The sequence below is a fragment of the Triticum dicoccoides genome, chromosome 6A (genome assembly GCF_002162155.2).
Source record: "Triticum dicoccoides isolate Atlit2015 ecotype Zavitan chromosome 6A, WEW_v2.0, whole genome shotgun sequence".
In the NCBI taxonomy this organism is placed as follows: Eukaryota; Viridiplantae; Streptophyta; class Magnoliopsida; order Poales; family Poaceae; genus Triticum; species Triticum dicoccoides.
Genome location: NC_041390.1, coordinates 164,231,851 through 164,250,652, shown reverse-complemented (window position 1 = coordinate 164,250,652; position 18,802 = coordinate 164,231,851). Strand labels below are relative to the sequence as shown.

At 51.8% G+C, this 18,802-nt stretch overlaps 1 protein-coding gene across 1 annotated transcript in view; it reads right to left on the bottom strand.

Annotated features, from left to right (window-relative positions):
* LOC119315774 overlaps positions 1 to 7,411 on the bottom strand; it is a 39,397-nt gene extending 31,986 nt beyond the window's left edge. Inside the window, exon 1 of the mRNA XM_037590262.1 lies at positions 6,885 to 7,411. Within this exon, the coding sequence (XP_037446159.1) occupies positions 6,885 to 7,411 (527 nt within the window). The remainder of the gene's footprint in view (positions 1 to 6,884) is intronic.
* Positions 7,412 to 18,802: the final 11,391 nt, after the last annotated feature.

The following is an 18,802-nucleotide window of genomic DNA, read 5'->3' as shown; positions in this document are numbered from 1 at the left end:
ATTCCAGCTCTGCCGCCTCATCACCGGCGTGACCTCGTCGGTGCACCGCCGCCGCCCGGCCTGCGCCTCACCGGTCTCCGCTACCGCGCCGCCCGCGCCGATCGCCGCCTCCTCCGACCTCGCCCGCCGCCTCCGGCGATCCCCACCGCCCTGGCCGAGCGCCACCGCCACCTCGACGCCGCCTCATCTCCCGTGCGCCCTCCGGCGACCTCGCCGCCGTCGGCCGTCGCCATGTCTCAGATCCGGCCAGGTGGGATCAGATCCACCCGGCCCGCCAACCAAACAGCCCCGCACCGCCCGGATCTCCTCGTCCCGGATATCCTCATCCGCCCGTTGACTTTTCCGGAGGTATAATTTCACTAAGTCCCCAAAATTCCTAGATCCATATGCCCATGTTCATCATGTCGTAACTTCGTATCCGTAACTCTGATTTGAGCATATAGCATATCAAAATGTTCGTCTCAGAGAGCACATCATTTCATCTCATTGAATCATTTTCATTTGAGTTCATCTTGATGCCCGAAATGCTGTTGGAAGAGTGCTATTTGAGATAATTGTCAGATCTGCTGCTCCAATTAGCTATTTGTCTTTTTTGCCATGATTAATGTGTGCATGATATGCCCCTGAGCTCTACATATGTTTTGTTATATGCTTTGTCATCTTTCCATAGGTGCCATCCATGTATTTTTGTGATGTGTGTGGTGACTAGCACAAGCTTGCAAAGTGGTGCATTCGTTAATGCTGATTTCAGGGACTTAGCATTTCCACTAAGTCCTTGATCTGTTTATTTCAATATGCCATATGTTCATGTTGTTTCCTAGTGATCCGTGCCTCTTTTGAGGATGATTAGTAAGGATTATTTGTTAATATTGTGGTGCTCTATCCATCCATGTCTTTGTTTGCATTATGGAGCACCCTAGCTTGAGTCAATCGAGCTCTACTTTTGCTATTTCGTGAATCTGGGCAGATTGTCCACTTGTTAGCGATTTTGCCAAGGATGTTGTAGTTGATCCGTGCATGCTATGTTATTGTTCTTGCCATGTCTAGCTTATATAATGTGTATTCTTGATGGGTGCATGCTTAGTTTGTCATGCCTTGTTCTGTAGTGAGTGCATCGAGCTCGTAAACATGCCTACTTGATATCTGTTTTGCATGCTCCAGTTTTTCACCAAGTCTGAGAGCCTGATTATGTTTTTGCCATGTTCACATGCTTGCTATTGTATTTTCTGATCCCTTTTGGCTCAAGGTCACTAAGGGACTTTTGTTAAGTTCTTTGAGTAGCTCCATGCCATGCTTTACTTTGCCATGTTAAGTTCCTGTAGCATATAGTTTTCATGCTCCAAAGTGTGCTACCTGATCTGAAATTCTAGACAAGTGTTAATTTCACTAAGTCGGAAATCTGTTTGCCAAATGCATTTTTGCCATGCTTGTTTGAACCTGTTAGTGAATGAATTGGCCGTAGCTCAGTGGTAGTCTTTTGTTAGGCATCATTAATGGATCCCTGCCATGTATTTTGTTGCCATGTTTGGGTGTTGTAGCTTGTTCATCTCATTGCATTTAGATGGCTACCTGTTATACATTGCAGATCGGTGCCATATTTGAATTGCTTGCCATTTCCAAACCGTAACTCTGATTCCGGTGATCTTTATATCGTTTTCAAGATATTTCATCTCACCTTTCCAGTGGCACACTTGGATTCCCAAGTTGAGGCCAGGTTCAATCATTCCTTGTCAAATCATACATATGCATCGCATACCGCATCCCGCATATCATACCTTGTTCATGTGTTGGTTGTTTACTATGTTGTGTGCTTCTTTCCGGTGTTTGCTTCTTCGGGTTGGTTCCGGTAACGTCGCGTTTGTGAGGACCCTTTCGTCTACGTCCGTTTATCTTCTTCATGGACTCTTTCTTCTTCCTTGCGGGATTTCAGGCAAGATGACCATACCCTCGAAATCACTTCTATCTTTGCTTGCTAGTTGCTCGCTCTTTTGCTATGCCTATGCTGCGATACCTACCACTTGCTTATCATGCCACCCATATTGTTGAACCAAGTCTCTAACCCACCTTGTCCTAGCAAAGCGTTGTTTGGCTATGTTACCGCTTTGCTCAGCCCCTCTTATAGCGTTGTTAGTTGCAGGTGAAGATTGAAGTTTGTTCCTTGTTGGAACATGGAGATGTTGTTCCTTGTTGGAACATGTTTACTTGTTGGGATATCACAATATATCTTATTTAATTAATGCATCTATATACTTGGTAAAGGGTGGAAGGCTCGGCCTTATGCCTGGTGTTTCTTTCCACTCTTGCCGCCCTAGTTTCCGTCATATCGGTGTTATGTTCCCGGATTTTGCGTTCCTTACGCGGTTGGGCTATTATGGGAACCCCTTGACAGTTAGCCTTGAGTAAAACTTCTCCAGCAATGCCCAACATTGGTTTTACCATTTGCCACCTAGCCTTTTTTTCCCTTGGGAGTCGCGCTCCTGAGGGTCATCATTATTTTACCCCCCCACCCCCCCGGGCCAGTGCTCCTCTGAGTGTTGGTCCAACCGGTCAGCTGCCGGTGGCCACCAGGGGCAACTCTGGGTTGGCCTACCCGTACCTAAGACAATCTGAGTGTTCCCTGAGAAAGAGATATGTGCAGCTCCTATCGGGATTTGTCGGCACATTCGGGCGGTGTTGCTGGTTTAGTTTTACCCTGTCGAAATGTCTTGTAACCGGGATTCCGAGTCTGATCGGGTCTTCCCGCTAGAAGGAATATCCTTCGTTGACCGTGAGAGCTTGTGATGGGCTAAGTTGGGACACCCCTGCAGGGTTTTGAACTTTCGAAAGCCGTGCCCGCGGTTATGGGCAGATGGGAATTTGTTAACGTCCGGTTGTAGAAAACCTGAAGTTGACCTTAATTAAAATGCATCAACCGCGTGTGTAACCGTGATGGTCTCTTTCCGGCGGAGTCCGGGAAGTGAATACGGTGTTGGAGTTATGCTTGATGTAGGTTGTTTTAGGATCACTTCTTGATCATACTTTTATCGAACATGCTTTGCCTTCTCTTCTCGCTCTCATTTGCGTATGTTAGCCACCATATGTGCTAGTCGCTTGCTGCAGCTCCACCTCATACTTTTACCGTACCCATAAACTTAAATAGTCTTGATCACGAGGGTGCGAGATTGCTGAGTCCCCGTGGCTCACAGATACTTCCAAAACCAGCTTGCAGGTGCCGATGAGACCATGCAGATGACGCAACCAAGCTCAGGAGGAGCTCGATGAAGATCTTGTCCTTTGTGTTGTTTCGTTCTAGTTGATCAGTAGTGGAGCCCAGTTGGGGTCGATCGGGGACTTTGTCGCATTTGGGGTTCTTCTTTTATTTTGGTTCCGTAGTCGGACCTTGATTGTATTTGGATGATGTAATGGTTTATTCATGTATTGTGTGAAGTGGCGATTGTAAGCCAACTATGTATCGCTTTCCCTTATGTATTACATGGGTTGTGTGAAGATTACCTCACTTGCGACATTGCTTTCAATGCGGTTATGCCTCTAAGTCGTGCTTCGACACGTGGGAGATATAGCCGCATCGAGGGCGTTAGACGTGGAGTAGTCAACCAGCCAGTCCTCCGGCTTCACGGAGCCGGTGTACTTGGGCGTGTCTCTTGGGAGCGTGAACCCTTTGGGAAAGGGCTCGTCTCGAATGCGGGGCCCGAAACAAGGTGGACCCAACTTGTCTTCTTCTTCCAGCGCCAGGGATCGGTGAAGTCGGTCGATCCGATGGCAGGCGTCATTTTCTCCGACTCCCTCTCGGCGGCCAAGGAAGTCGCCGAGAGTCGGATGGTCAACAGGCGGCAGGGAGACTCGCCTTTCCTTGCGAGGAGGAGGAGGCGGACTGTCGCCCCGTCGTTCCACTGCTCTCGGGCGGCCGTCTTGGTCGTGCTCTATGGTAATGTGAGTGCGACTATGGCTGACAGCCGGACCCTTGTCTTTCCTTCCTCGGTCGCCGCAAGTTGGCGTCCGAGACGTCGCGCCTTGATCTCGGTGTGGAGGCGGGTCGTCGTTTTGTCGCTGCGGCGCCTCCGTGTGGCAGCCGGCCTTGTTCTGCGCGGCAGCCGCGTCGAGGAGCTGCTGGACTCGCTCCGTCATCAGGCGGCGCTCTTCGCCCTCGAAGTTGTCCAGCTCGTCCGCCGCCGCCTGGGCGGCTCGAATGTTCTCCGCAGGTGTGGCGTACACAGGGCGATTTGCCCCGAACAGGTTGGCGATGGCCACGCCGCGCTGCTGGACCGCGCTAAGGCGGCTGGGCCCAGCTGGGGCTGGCGAGCCACCCATAGCGTGATCCATCTCACGCTGGTAGGCTTCTGACAAGCGTCTCATGCTAGCCAGCTTCTTCGCGCCTTTGACGAGCTGAAGGCGGCGCGCCTCCAACGCCTCTGCGTCAGCGTCTTTCGGAATGGGCGCAGTCAGGTCTTGCAGTGCCGTGCCAAGTGGGTCATGTGCTCCTCCGCCGGGAGGCTCGTCATGACCGATGACGAGCACCTCGGTGACGGTGCTTCCGTCACTCTTCGCGTGAGGGAGAGCCTCGTCGTAGACCACCACGTTGGTGGGGAACGCGTCGAGCGACGCGGTGTCGGAGTCGACCAGCATCGGGTCGGTGGAGCCTATAGACTCCAAGTCCACGGTAGGCTCGCCGACGATGTGGAGTTGGTCGAGGAGGCCCGCGAGGAGGCTCTCGGGGCCGCCCGTGCCTGCGTTGGATGCAGGTTCGTCGGAGAGGCGAACCTCGTCGACAAGATCGGCGAGGCAGCTGGCTGCACAGGCGATCTCAACGCCGTGCAGCGCGTCAGCGCAAACTCTGTCTGGCGTGCCGGGTTGGCAGCGCTCGCCAGGGAGAAAAAGGGTTCCCGTCCAGAGCAGGTCTCCGGACGACGGTGCACCAGGCCCCACGGTGGGCGCCAAATGTCGGGGGTTGGGTGCGGCATATGCCAAAGGATGGCTTATCATGGTGGGGGCGAGTAGAACGTCGCCGGTGCCTGGAAATGGGATAAGGCGAAGACATGCACGCCGGCGAATCTTACCCAGCTTTACGGCTCTCTAGGGAGATAATACCCCTACTGCTGCTCTACGGGGTCTCCGCATGATCACTATGGCAAAGTGTTTACACGATTGCTCCTCGAGCTGTTTCCTAGAGGTAGGAGACAGCAAGGCTAGCTCTCTCCTTCCTATACGATCTGGTCTAGTGCTAATGGATTCCCACCCTTTGCATGGATGCCCTGGGGGGTTTATATAGGCCTACCCCTAGGGGTACAATGGTAATCCGGCTGGGCGTGGGCCCAGCCGTCAGTCTCTCTGGCCGCGTCTTATCCGCCGACTCCTGGGGCCCGCCGACTGGTGGGCCCCGCCGACTTTCTCGGTGTGGAGCCAACAGGCCGCGTCCGCAGCGGGCGGGTCTTGCCGGCTGCAGATTACTGTAGTCGTGCCTTTAATGACGCATGCTCGGTCATGAGGTCGTGGCGACAGCCCCGCCGTCTGGCGGGCGATCACTGTGGCCACTACTTGTCATGTCTGATTAATGGCGTGTGGGGCCCGTGGGAGGGGCCGGACGACTTCTGGTGGCCGACTCCCATCCGGGCCGACTGGTGGTGCTTTCGCCATCTTTCATACGCCCGCCGACTGGTGGGACCCATCATCCCTGGGTCGTAATAGCAGGCCGTTGTGGGCACAGGGCTCCACCCCCTGGGGCTGATGTCAGGGCCGGCATGGCAATAGTGTCGCGCTGCGCGGAGATCTCCGCGGGTACGGCGTACTATAGCCACGCCTGGCCTTGGAAAAGGAGTGGGAGTGGACCTTACTGTGGCCACTCCCCGTCCCGTCCCTCTTTATGAGGGCATGGGGGTTGTTGGCATCGCGGGCCGACTCCCCAAGGCTGGCTTCTCTGGAAGTCGCCAGTCAGGAGTCGGCTCATCCTGAAGTCGTCCCTAGAACTCGGCCACGAATGGGCAGCCGGCCGCCTCGCCGCCGACTCTCAGAAGGCGGCTCTTCGTCCTGGGGTCTCGAGGGGTGTAGTCTGCCTCAATGTCTTGAAAGGTTCTGGGCCTGGGTTAGCCTACCCGTGGCCCATTACTCCGACACTCCGCCTCTGGTGAGTCGTTTTCTTTTTCTCTTTTCCTTTGACTCTCCTGACTTCTTTGTTACCGAGTCCGTCTTGTCTGATCTGACCAGTCGGCTTGGGTCAGAACCCCCTCCTCTAGCCAGCAGCCGGCACCATGGGGCCGGACCGCGAATTCCTCCCCGACCGAGCGGAGAGCGACGTTGACGACCCCGACTTGGGGGTGGCGGCCCTGGAGGACGGCGCCGAGGGAGGAAGCGGCGCATCAGTTGGCCCGAGACTTGGGGCCAGTCTCGAGGACTGGCCTGACGATGACGAGGAGGTCGCCCCGCGCCACCAGCCAGGAGCCAGCCAGCCGAGGGCGAACTCGTTCGCCGCGCCGGACGCCCCAGGCGGTGCTAAGAAACGCAGGGCCGGGACGAGCCTGTTTGGCATCCGGTCGAAGAAGCCTAAGGGCTCAGCCGCGGCGACCAAGCGGGACGAAGCGGCCGCAAAGGCCAACCGCTTCCGCAAGGTGGTGAAGACACCACAGCTGATTTCTGAGTAAGTGCTACCTCCCTTTGTATCTTCACTTTTCTTTGTTGACTCTGTCTGAAATTCCTTTCCTTTATATTCTTGACTTTAGGGCCCCGCTCTCTCTTGAGAAGTCGACCGCCGGCTCTATCGTGAAGACAACGGAGACCTCCTCCACCACCCGGCGGATTAATCCGGCCGCTGACCTCCGGGAGGCGATGGAGCGAAACGCGCGGGAGGCGCGCGAGGAGCGGGAAGCCGCCCGCCTAAAGAAGGCGGAACCGACAAGGCGGAGGCCGCCGCCCTGAAGAAGCTGGCGGAAGCCGAGGCCACCGACGCGGAGAAGAAGTGCGCTGAAGAAGCCGCACACCGCCAGTCGGTGGTGTTCGTCGTCCCCTTGAGCTCTGTGCCGCCACCACCGGAGTTCATGGCGCAGACTGGGGAAGTCGGCGATGAGAACCCGGTCATGGAGAGGGACGCCGACGACACCGCTATGCCGGACGTAATCGTGCCGCCCCCGCCGCCCTCCGGGAGCGCGCCAGGCAGGCAGCTGGCGGACCCGCCGGTGCCGCCAACTGAAGGCGTGGTGGCAACAGTCCTGTCTCTCGAGGTCGGCATGCCGACGAGTCGCTGTCTCGCGAAGGCGGCCTCGGCGCTGCGCCCTCTGGAGACCGGCGCCACGAGCTCCACGATCCTGGACACCGAGGCGACAAGCGCCGCGCCCACTGGGTGGGTGCGGGGAGGCGGGACGGGCCCGTTGAACTGGGCGCTTTTGGACGTCCAAGCCAAGTTCTGAGCTGAGGGCGACGCCATCAAGGGATGCACCAAGGCGTATCTGGCGTCGCGAGCAACCATCCGGGTACGCGTCCTTCCTTCTTTGTTTTTGTTTCTTGTTCTTCTTTGTGGGGGCGCGCCAGCGCACCCACTGGGTGTAGTCCCCGAGTTTCGGGCCGGCTGCTAAGCAGGCGGCTCGGAACTCTAATCGGTGAGTTCCAAGTACCAACACTTTGTCTGAAATTTTGATGCAGGATTACCTCAATCTTCGCGTGACCGCCTTCAACGCCAACGTTGAGGAGCTGGCCAAGCGGACCGCCGACTTGTCAGACAGCCGGGGTGAGTCCTCTTCCTTCTCTGCGGGGGCGCGCTGGGGCACCCACGGGCTGTAGTCCCCGTGATTCGGGCCGACTGCTGAGAAGTCGGGCCGGATCCCCCGGCGACCTTTCTTCTTTGGTTGATGATTCCTTTCTTCGCGGGGGCGCGCTGGCGCACCCTCGGGCTGTAGTCCCCGAGATCCGGGCCGACTACTGAGCAGTCAGGCCGGATCTCCCCGGCGACCTTTCTTCCTTGTTGACGTCTGACACCCCTCCTTCTTCTTCTTCAGAGGCCAACGCCGCCCTGTAGCAGCAGCTGGGCGAGGCCAACACCGAGCTACGTGTCAAGGAGGAGGAGTGCGGCCGGCTGACGGAGGAGCGCGACCGGCTGGCTATGCAGCTGGCAGAGCAGAAGGAGCTGCTCAAGAAGGACGAGAAGGAGGCGGAGGACAAGGAGACCGCCCTCCTTGCCAAATTTGCGTCCGGGCGCTCCTCCTGGAACGACACGGAGACGACGCTGGTCTCCGGCTTCCATGGGATCGAAGATCTCATTGACGGTGAGCCTCCCCTCATTTTCCTTTTCTAAGCTGCCGACTGCTAGTTGAGTCGGCCTCTAGTCTTTATCCTTGTTCTTCATTCTTCTTCCTTGGCAGACTTCTTCCCCGGCCATTCGGACGCCGCCAACCAAGCCATCGAGGCTGATCGTGAAGGGCGGAGGGTGGACGGCGCACAGATCACCGCCAACGCCCCCGAACTCTTGGCGAGCAGATCCTGAGCATCGAGGCCCGCCTTCGGCCGGCCCACCGGATGTTGCGCCGGCTTCAACGTGTCGGCGCACAGGCGATTGCCGCCTTGTGGCCGGATATGCAGGCACCGTGCCCCCCCAGTCGGACTGCCGACTAGACGGAGGTAGCAACCGGCCGCCTTGAGGCCTGGAACGGCTCTTCGGCCCGGCCTGGAGCGCGCCGGGCCTTAGAGTTCGCCAAGGCATAGTATCCTGGGCTGAGTATAGCCAGCTAGCCACATTCTGGCTGGAAGCTCAGGCGGAGTTGGCGGTCGTGGATGACGATCTCGTCAAGCGCGCCGCATCGATCGCCGAATACATCGACACCAGCGTCTTCGTCCCAGAGCGGGCTGAGAACGGCGAGGAGGCGCCGCCGGAGTGGTTCGGGCTGAACCCGGACGACGGCGAGGACTCGGCGGAGGTGATTGACTCAAGTGGCGAGGAAGAAGGCGAGGAGGAGGAAGGAGACGAGGAGGAGGCGCCAGAGGTCGGAGCAGACGGCCAGCCCCAGCTCGACCGCGCCTCTAGCAACGAGCCGCGCCCAACCGAGCCAGCTGCTGCCAGAGGTGATCAAGCGGAGACCAACCAGCCGGCCGCCCCGGCAACTGGCACCGCCGACCCCTCCGGTCCTCCGAATCCGTCCGCAATTTCCTAGGCTGCCACTTTATCTTTGTTTTTATCTGCTTAATAGTCTCAATGAACTTGTTAATTTGCACAATTCCACCCACGGGGTGTATCTTGGACTTCTGTTTGAAGATTCGGCCAAGGGCCTTTTCTATGTAAATATTTATCCGCGTTCTATCTCTTCTTCCTTATTGATCTTTGGCTTTTTCCTTTGCCGCCTTCCCTTGGTTGCCGTCTTGCCAGTTGGACAGCCGCTCTGCGGACTGCTGCTGGATCAAGTACTTAGCTTATTTGGGAAGGAAAGTACTTAGCCGTTTAGAGTTTTTTAGCAAGTTAATTTAGAAAACGGTGAGCCGGCTGCTCAAGAGTCGGTTGTAAAAGGCTGGAAGCCGGCTTAAACTATGTACATGCTTTGAGTCCTTAGCCATTTTTCATGTGGACACCCATTCTACCTTACTCCTGCCCACCAGACAGTCGCTCTGCGATATGCGGCTTCTAACAGGAGACAGCTTAAGTGCCACACACTACTTGTCCGGCTGCAGGAAGTCATTTCATAGTTCAAGATGGCAAGTCCCCAGTGTCGTGGTTTCGTCACGGCAGATGTCCTAGAGAAAGGACTTAGTCATGGAGCCATCGCGACGGGTTAGCTTGAAGGGGTTAAAGCGGACACAGGGACGCAAGAGAGTTTATACTAGTTCGGCCCCTTCGATGAAGGTAAAATCCTACGTCTAGTTGTGATGGAATTGATGGGGTTTCGATGACTAGGGAGCAAACAAGCTTCGCCTATGTCTCGAGTTGTTGTCTGTTGTCCTTGAACCGTCGCCGGGTCGTCCCCTTATATACACGGGTGACACCCGTCGGTTCACAGAGTCCCAACACCAGTCGATATTCGTATCCGGGTTGGTCTCTCCTTATTCCTAACTTATAATACAAGTTTATATACAAATACCGTTTTACAGATACAAGTCTTGAACTGACTACGGGCCTTAGGCCCTCATCTGCTTTCTTGGGCTTTAGCACTCTTGAACTACTGATGAAGTTAACCCGGCCCAGATAGGCCGGTTTACGCCCAGCAGTAATATCCCCAACATTAGGCCCCAGATTGATTTGAACGGGTTCATGTCAATCCTTTAACAAAGGCTTCATCTTCAACATCTTCTCATAAATTGGTAAACCGCCATGATGTCATCTTCTCTAATTGCTGTAAACCGGAGTGACGTCACCTGTCATAACGAAGCTATCCATTATGCTTCTTTGTTTAATAGATTTGCGGAAATCGAGGCGACAGCTCCATTTCGTGGCCCCTTGATTGTCGCGCCTGACACAGGTCCTTTTGCCTTATAAATAGGACCGAAGGGTCATTTCCTTTCTCTTTCCCTTCGGCTCCTTCTGCTTCGTCTTCCTCGCATCGCCCAGCTTCAGAGCCCCGCCGCCACCATCGACCTCTGCCTCAACCTTGGCCGCTGCATCAACCTGGGCACACCAGAGCATCGCGGCAACCTTCCGCATCTTCCTCAGCTCCGGTAAATCTTCTATCCTTTCCCCCGCAGATCTGCTCTAGGGTTTCACAGTTCTTCAGTGTTCATCGTCTGCCTCTTGCTCATACGATAGATCTTTAGATCAATCCGCAAATCTTTATTCTGTGCAATGGTAGTTTTTTTAACCTTCGCCTTCACTTACGCATCTCAAAACCATAGATCTATATGTACGTTTTGTTCATTGATTCGGTACTGCTCCTTTTGAACCTCTGAATATTTATCTCTTTTCTGAACTTGCTTCAGATCCAACGCTGTAAAGAAATCTTGTGAAATCTGTTTCTGCATACTTATCCATCCGCAATCTCAGCTGTTTCAATGCTTAGATCAGGCGGTTTAACCTTGTAGAAAAATTTGCCAAACCGGTATATCCCATTAGTCCCCTTGTTGAACCGCCAGATGTTGTTGCTTCACAAAACTCCGGTTCAGATAGATCTATCTCCGGGTTAACATTGCACATACCAATATACCTTGATCAATGCATTTTTGAACCGGGATTTTCTACGTTGTAGATTTCATCATGGCCAAGCAAGTATATGAGTGCAATTGGGTTCCTTCTCGCGTCACAGAGGCTCAGCTGGACGATTTAGTCCTGATCGGCGCTTTAGGCAGCAAAGATACCATCCATTGGAGGGCTCCTGGCAAAGAATGCCCTCCCACACCTCAAGAAGGAGAGGTCGTTGTTTTCGTAGATCACTTAGCCCGGGGCTTTAAGCCGCCCGGTTCTAAATTTTACCGGGATGTTTTAGCCAATTTCCAACTCCATCCACAAGACACTGGCCCCAATTCTGTTACAAATATGTGTCACTTCCAAGTGCTCTGTGAGGCGTTCTTTCAAGAAGAGCCCACAGTGGAATTGTTCAGAGACCTTTTCCATCTCAACTGACATACTGAGTTTACTGACGGCTCCAATACAGAGTTGGGTGGTGTGGCGATCCAGAAAAGGAAAGAGGTCACATACCCTCACGCCAAACTGCACAACCACCCCAAAGAGTGGAATCAGACATGGTTCTATTGCAAAGACACCTCCCCTGCTGGTGAGAATCCCTTGCCTGGCTTTCATCCGGAGCGGCTCAGCAATACACACCCTTTTCCGCAAAGATTGACTGCCCAGGAGAGAAGCAAATATGCTCCTCAACTGTCGAAGCTCAGAGCCTTTATGGCCAACGGTTTAACAGGGGTTGATCTCGCTCGCTGTTGGATATCATGGAGCATACTACCCCTTAGTCAGCGCTCCGGTTTGATGTGCGAGTATACTAGCAGTGTTGATGACCCACTGCGACATTCCAAAATCCAGCTCACCGATCAAGAAATCACAGAGGTGTGAATAAAATGCTGAATGAACCGGAACACATCTATGCTAAAAAAGGCCTGCTTCCCTTCTGTGCCACCAACAAACCGCCAACTGTAAGACTTTGATTTTTCTTTTTGCTGAATCTGTTATTGATATATCTGGTCATTGTTTAATATCAGTGTCTGTGTAATCAGGGCAATGATCCGTTTTGGAGCAAAAAACTGCCGTAGGAGAAACCAGAAAAACCAGACAAACTGGAAAGAGCAACCCGGCAAAAGACTAAAGCTGTGAAGAAGACTGCCCACAGGAAAAGAACCACTGCATCCTCTAATCCGGCCCCTGATGATGATGTGGATAATCCGGACCTTGAGGTAGAGGTTGACTCACTTGGCTTATTTTTCATGCGTCTTATTGATGATGATATTTTTCAGGATGATGCCGAAGCCAGCCACGCTGATGCTGCAGAGGTAATTATTCTCTCTTCCGATTCAGAACCTTTGCCTTCACTAAAAATCCGTCAGGCAAACCGGAAAGTTAAATTTTATCATCCTCTTTCTTATTTGGATCCCAAATTTCTTATGAAGACCCAACAGCACGAAGCTCGTCGCACAACCCGGCACAGCGGCCAGGTAGTTACCTCCGCCGGTTTACCGAACAGTCCGGTTCAGAAACGCCGTTCAGAGGTCTCTAATTTGCTTGTCAGTGCTTGTCCTAAAGCGGGCTGCTTTCGGCAACCTCTTAATCCATCTGACTCCGATTACCAGGTTACTTCCCACTCATCTTCTGGCGAGTCATCGGCTACTCAGCTGCCACCACTCAAAACGGTGCTTGGGTAAGCTATACTTATCATAATATTTGCAGCACATTGCCTTGGAACATATGCTGTATTTGATTTTGTTATTCCTTTCAGGGCCAAACCTAGGCCAAGCAAGAAGGCTCGCCTGGACAAAGCGGCCGAAGAAGATGCCGTTCTTGAACCGGGCAAGACACCAGATCTTGAAGCGGCTATTCCTGAGGATATACCCAATGATACACCGCAGCAAGACGACGATCTTATTGCTGAAGAGAGACCTATTGATGCCTCAAGTCCTGTCAATCAGCCCACAAGCTCCATCCGTATTGAGAAATCCACCGGTCTAGCAAAGCCTACTGACAAGCCAACAGCCCCAGTGCAAACCGGCGACACCAAGGACGATGAGGTTGTCATTACTGGCACTGGCCATACCGAGCCAAGCAATCCTGTCGCTTTGTCCAAACATTCTGCTAAGGAAGAATTTGCTGCCTTTGGCAAAAGCAAGTGGAATGCTGATCTGGCGACTTACGCTGCTCTGAACGCCCAAGATATCCATTCCGGCTACCTGAACCGGCTGTATACCAGTCGTGACTATGAAGCCGGTCTGGTTAATATGATGAAAGATAAATATGAGGTAACTTCCATATGCTCTTTCCTGCTTGTATGCTTCAATTCTTGCTGACTCTCCTAGCCCCCAAGGGCCGGTTTGTAATCTTCTTTCAAACCGGGACTTACCAATATAAATCTTAATGCTTTGAAATTCGCTGATGTAGCCCCCAAGGGCCGGTTCAACTTAGCGTAGTTAAACCGGTACTTTAAGTAATTGAGATTGCCGCATCAAAATATATACGAGCAAATAGCCATTAGCTCCCAAGTGCCAAGTTGAATACTTGTATTGATCTTGGGACTTTGTAAGTAATTGAAAGATGAAGATCGAATATGCATTAGCCCCCAAGTGCCAAGTGCATAACTTGTTATGTGATTGGTACTTCAATCCTTGTACCGTTTTTGCTGAAGCATATAACTGTCTGCATGCAGGCTGAGCTGAAGACGAAAGAAAGCCAAGTCATCGATCTCCAAGAAAACCTGAAAACCCAACAAGCTGAAACCTCCAAAGCAAAAGAGGAATTAGCCAACGCTTTAAGTTCCATGGAACAGCTTAAGGAGAGCTTCAAGAAAAAGCGGGCGGATTGGGCCACTGAAAAGTCCGCTTTAATCAAACGAGCAGAGGATGCCGAGGCTGCACTAAAACCGGTGGCGGATGAACTGACCAGCATAAAGCGGCACGTGCATGCCATGACCACTGCTATCTTTGGTAAGCCAGTTTGACTTCTGAATTGACTCGGCCTTCTTACAGAGCTGCCGGTTTAACCCTTTATGATATTTCAGGGACACGCATTGGTCACTTGGGGTCAGATGTGCGGAAGAAGTTGAAAGCCGCCTATACGTTGGTCGAACAACTGTACACTGGCGCACATCGGATCATCTGTACCGCATCCCACAACAAATCGGCACCCACTTTGATTCAAGACACTCTGATGAAACTGTCGGTGCTTCCTGCCCGGGTTGAACAGCTGAAGAAATCTGTTGCTCGAACCGGTGCGATCAATGCCTTAATCTGGGCAAAAGCCTGGGTGCCGGATTTTGATCCTATTGAAGCGGCTCAGGGCTATCCCAGCTTGAAGGAAGACGGGTCAGAGTTTGGTGAAGCGGATCTGCGAGCAATAAACCGGGAGGTGCGTCCGCTAGCTTGTCAATTGGCTGAAGAAGCAGACTTGTCTCATTATCAAGCCCAATATGACAATCAGAACAAGCGAATAGCTGCACCAATTCATGAATAGGAAAATCTTATCCCTCCAATCCGTAAGCATACTTACGCTCCCGATATTGACCCGTCATTGCTGATCCATGATGAAGCTATTTTTCAAGGATTAATGGGAATCGACTGGACAACTGTTGATTTCCAGCCGCTGGGTAGAGAAACTGAAGCTGAAGCGGCGCAGGATGACCCACAACCATCAGGCCAGGCTAGTGACCAAGCTTGAACCGGAAGCCGATTTAAACTGCTTCTCCTTTGCAAAAAACAATGATGTTATTGTGGGCACCGTGGTGCCGTGTAATAGGCTAGCTGATACTTTTGACGTTGATATGCCTTCGTGCATAATTTTCTCTTCCTTTGGGTGATGAATTTGCCAAAGTACTTTCTGTAATAAAAAATCTTCAAGTGCCACCACGGTTGTACCGTCAGGCGGAATATGATGTCTGCATACATGAAATCAAAACATCCGAATTTTTTTAAGTATATGACCAAATTTTTGAGATACATAATACCTGCCATCGTTGAGCGTGAAGTTGGCTCGGCCAATCTTGAAGCGGAGTTTTATAAACCCACACTGTTGGAGGAGATAATAGCTCCCACATACATATGACGCCGGTTTACCATGCAAACCGTACCGGGTTATAATAAACACCGTGTTACTCCATAAGAGGATGTTAACAAAAAAGATCAAACCAGGCAAATAGTCTCCGGATTGAAGTGAAACGTGTTCCGTCAATTGACAGTATGAACCGGTTGAAAACTTTGTTGGTTTAAAGAACGCAATAAAAAGAAAGAAGTATCTTGCAAAGAAAAGTGTGAAGCAAATGCAATGACAAAACCGTTTGCAAAAAAGGTTTATTTGAGCTGATCAGATGGCGTTACCATGGCCGAACATGACCAAGCTCCCGTTGGGTGTAACTATGGTTCTAGTCAGCCAGGTCCCCAAATGAAACCGTGGCATTTATGTTGATCAAGTGGCATGGCAATGGTTCGGGTTTGACCAAGCCCCCAAGTGATTCTGTGGCCTTAGGCCGATCAAGAGACATGACTGGTTCAGACGTGACCAAGTCCCCAAGTGATCTGGTGGCTCTCGCCTATCAAGAGGTATGGTATTGGTTCGGACACGACCAAACCCCCAAGTGATATAACATGATGCTTTTAAAAAGATAACTCAAGGGGTAAACCGGAGGCCGCTTTAGAACAACTCCGTGTAACCACACATGATGTAAAAGAACAGATACCCCGCTTTAGCTGAGGTTCCGGTTTATTATATTTAATCATAATATATACATCGTCATAATATGTACATAAGTAGAGCCAATGGCTCAGGTATAGTAAGGCCGAAGATGAGCTATATTCCACGGCCTGTTGGTCTCCTCCTTTGATGTACGTGAGTCCTTATGCTCTCGAATGTCGATCAGATAGTATGACCCGTTGTGCAGATTCTTGCTGACCATGAAAGGCCCCTCCCAAGGTGGGGATAGCTTATGCATATCAGTCTCATCTTGGATGAGCCGAAGCACCAAATCTCCTTCCTGAAAGGTTCTGGTTCTGAATCGTCGACTGTGATACGAATGAAGATCCTGTTGGTAAATCGCCGATCGGGCGGCTGCTATGTCACGCTCTTCATCCAACCGGTCCAAAGCATCTTGTCGTGCTGTCTCGTTGTCCGCTTCAATATAAGGTGTCACACGAGGTGAATCATGACGGATATCACTGGGGAGAACCGCCTCCGCTCCATAAACCATGAAGAACGGTGTGTATCATGTTGATCTGTTGGGTGTTGTATTGATGCTCCATAACACAGATGGTAATTCTTCTACCCAACAACCCGGCGTTCTCTGCAAAGGAACCATGAGCCGGGGCTTGATGCCTCTCAAGATCTCTTGATTAGCCCTTTCTGCTTGACCATTGGACTGTGGGTGTGCCACTGATGAAACATCGAGCCGGATATGCTCCCATTCGCAGAACTCCTTCATGGCACCTTTGGACAAATTGGTACCATTATCTGTGATGATACTGTATGGAAAGCCAAACCAGAAAATCACTTTTTTGATGAACTGAACCACCGTGGCCGCATCACACTTACTAACAGGTTCTGCCTCCACCCACTTTGTAAACTTGTCAACCGCCACCAGGAGGTGGGTCTTCTTATCTTTGGACCTTTTGAAAGGCCCAACCATATCCAGCCCCCAAGTCGCAAACGGCCAAGTAATTGGAATCATTCTCAATTCTTGAGCCGGTACATGAGCACGTCTTGAAAACCTTTGGCAACCATCACATCATCTGACCAGATCCTCCGCATCAGCATGAGCAGTTAACCAATAGAAGCCATGGCGAAACGCTTTAGCCACCAGAGACTTTGAACCGGCGTGGTGACCACAATCTCCTTCGTGGATCTCACGTAAAATTTCACGGCCTTCTTCAGGAGACACACAATGTTGAAATGCTCCTGACACACTGCAACGATGCAACTCGCCGTTGATAATAGTCATGGACTTAAATCACCAGATTATCTGTCGGGCCAGAGTCTCATCCTATGGTAACTCGCCCCGGTTCTTGTACGCTAGGTAAGGAAGCGTCCAATCCGGAATAACATGAAGAGCTGCCACCAATTGAGCCTCCGGATCAGGAATAGCCAAATCCGCTTCACTAGGGATCTTGACCGACGGGTTGTGCAGCACATCCAGAAAAACATTGGGCGGGACCGGTTTGCGCTGAGAGCCCAGCCGGCTTAAAGCGTCCGGCGCTTCATTTTTCCACCGGTCCACATGGTCCACCTGATAGCCTTTAAAATGACCTGCAAAAATATCCACCTCACGACGATATGCTGCCATGAGTGGGTCCTTGGAGTCCCAAGTGCCGGACACTTGCTGAGCCACGAGGTCCGAGTCACTGAAGCACTTAACTCGACTTAGATTCATCTCCTTAGCCATCCGGAGACCATGGAGCAAGGCTTCATACTCAGCTGCATTGTTAGTACAAGGGAACATTAAATGGAGAACATAACAAAACTTATCACCTCATGGGGAAGTTAATACGACTCCAGCCCCCGAGCCTTCCAATTGCCTGGATCCGTCAAAATGGATGGTCCAATATGTGTGATCCGGCTTTTCTTCAGGTGCTTGCATTTCCGTCCAATCATTGATAAAATCAACAAGTGCTTGAGACTTAACCGCCGTCCGAGGCACATACTTTAAATCGTGCGGCCCAAGCTCTATAGCCCACTTGGCAATCCAGCCAGTTGCTTCCCGATTCTGGATGATATCCCCCAAAGGAGCAGAACTGACCACCGTAATTGGATGCCCTTTGAAGTATTGTTTAAGCTTCCGGCTTGCCATAAAAACTCCATACACCAGCTTCTGCCAATGCGGATACCTTTGCTTGGACTCAATGAGTACCTCGCTGATATAATAGACCAGACGTTGAACCGGATGCTCCTTACCTGCCTCCTTTCGCTCCACCACAATAGCCACGCTGACCGCCCGAGCATTAGCAGCAACATATAGCAGTAACGGATCCTTGTCAATGGGAGCGGCGAGCATAGGCGGATTGGCCAATTGCCGCTTTAAGTCCTCAAATGCGTCATCAGCAGCAGAACTCCAGACAAACTGATCCGTCTTCTTCAACATCTGATACAAAGGGTTGCCTTCTCACCAAGACGACTGATAAACCGACTTAACGCGGCAATCCGGCCTGCCAGGCGTTGAACATCATTGATACACTTCGGTTTAGCCAGGGAGGTGATGGCTGTGATCTTCTCCGGATTAGCCTCAATTCCCCTATTGGACACCAGAAAGCCCAATAACTTGCCCGCCGGTACACCAAAGACGCACTTGTCCAGATTAAGTATCATCTTGTATGTCCTCAGGTTATCAAAGGTTTCCTTCAAATCACCAATCAGAGTCTCCTTCTCCCTGGATTTAACCACGCTATCATCCACGTAAGCATGTACATTACGACCAATCTGTTTGTGTAGACAATTTTACACACAACGTTGATAAGTTGCCTGGGCACTCTTGAGCCCAAAGGCCATAGACACATAGCAGAAGGCTCCAAAGGGAGTTATGAATGTCGTCTTCTCCTGGTCCTTAACTGCCATTTTGATCTGATGATAGCCAGAATATGCATCCAAAAAACTTAAACGCTCACAACCCGCCGTAGCATCAATAATTTGATCAATACGGGGGAGGGCAAAAGGATCTGCTGGACAAGCTTTATTAAGATCTGTGTAATCCACACACATGCGCCAGGTGCCATTTTT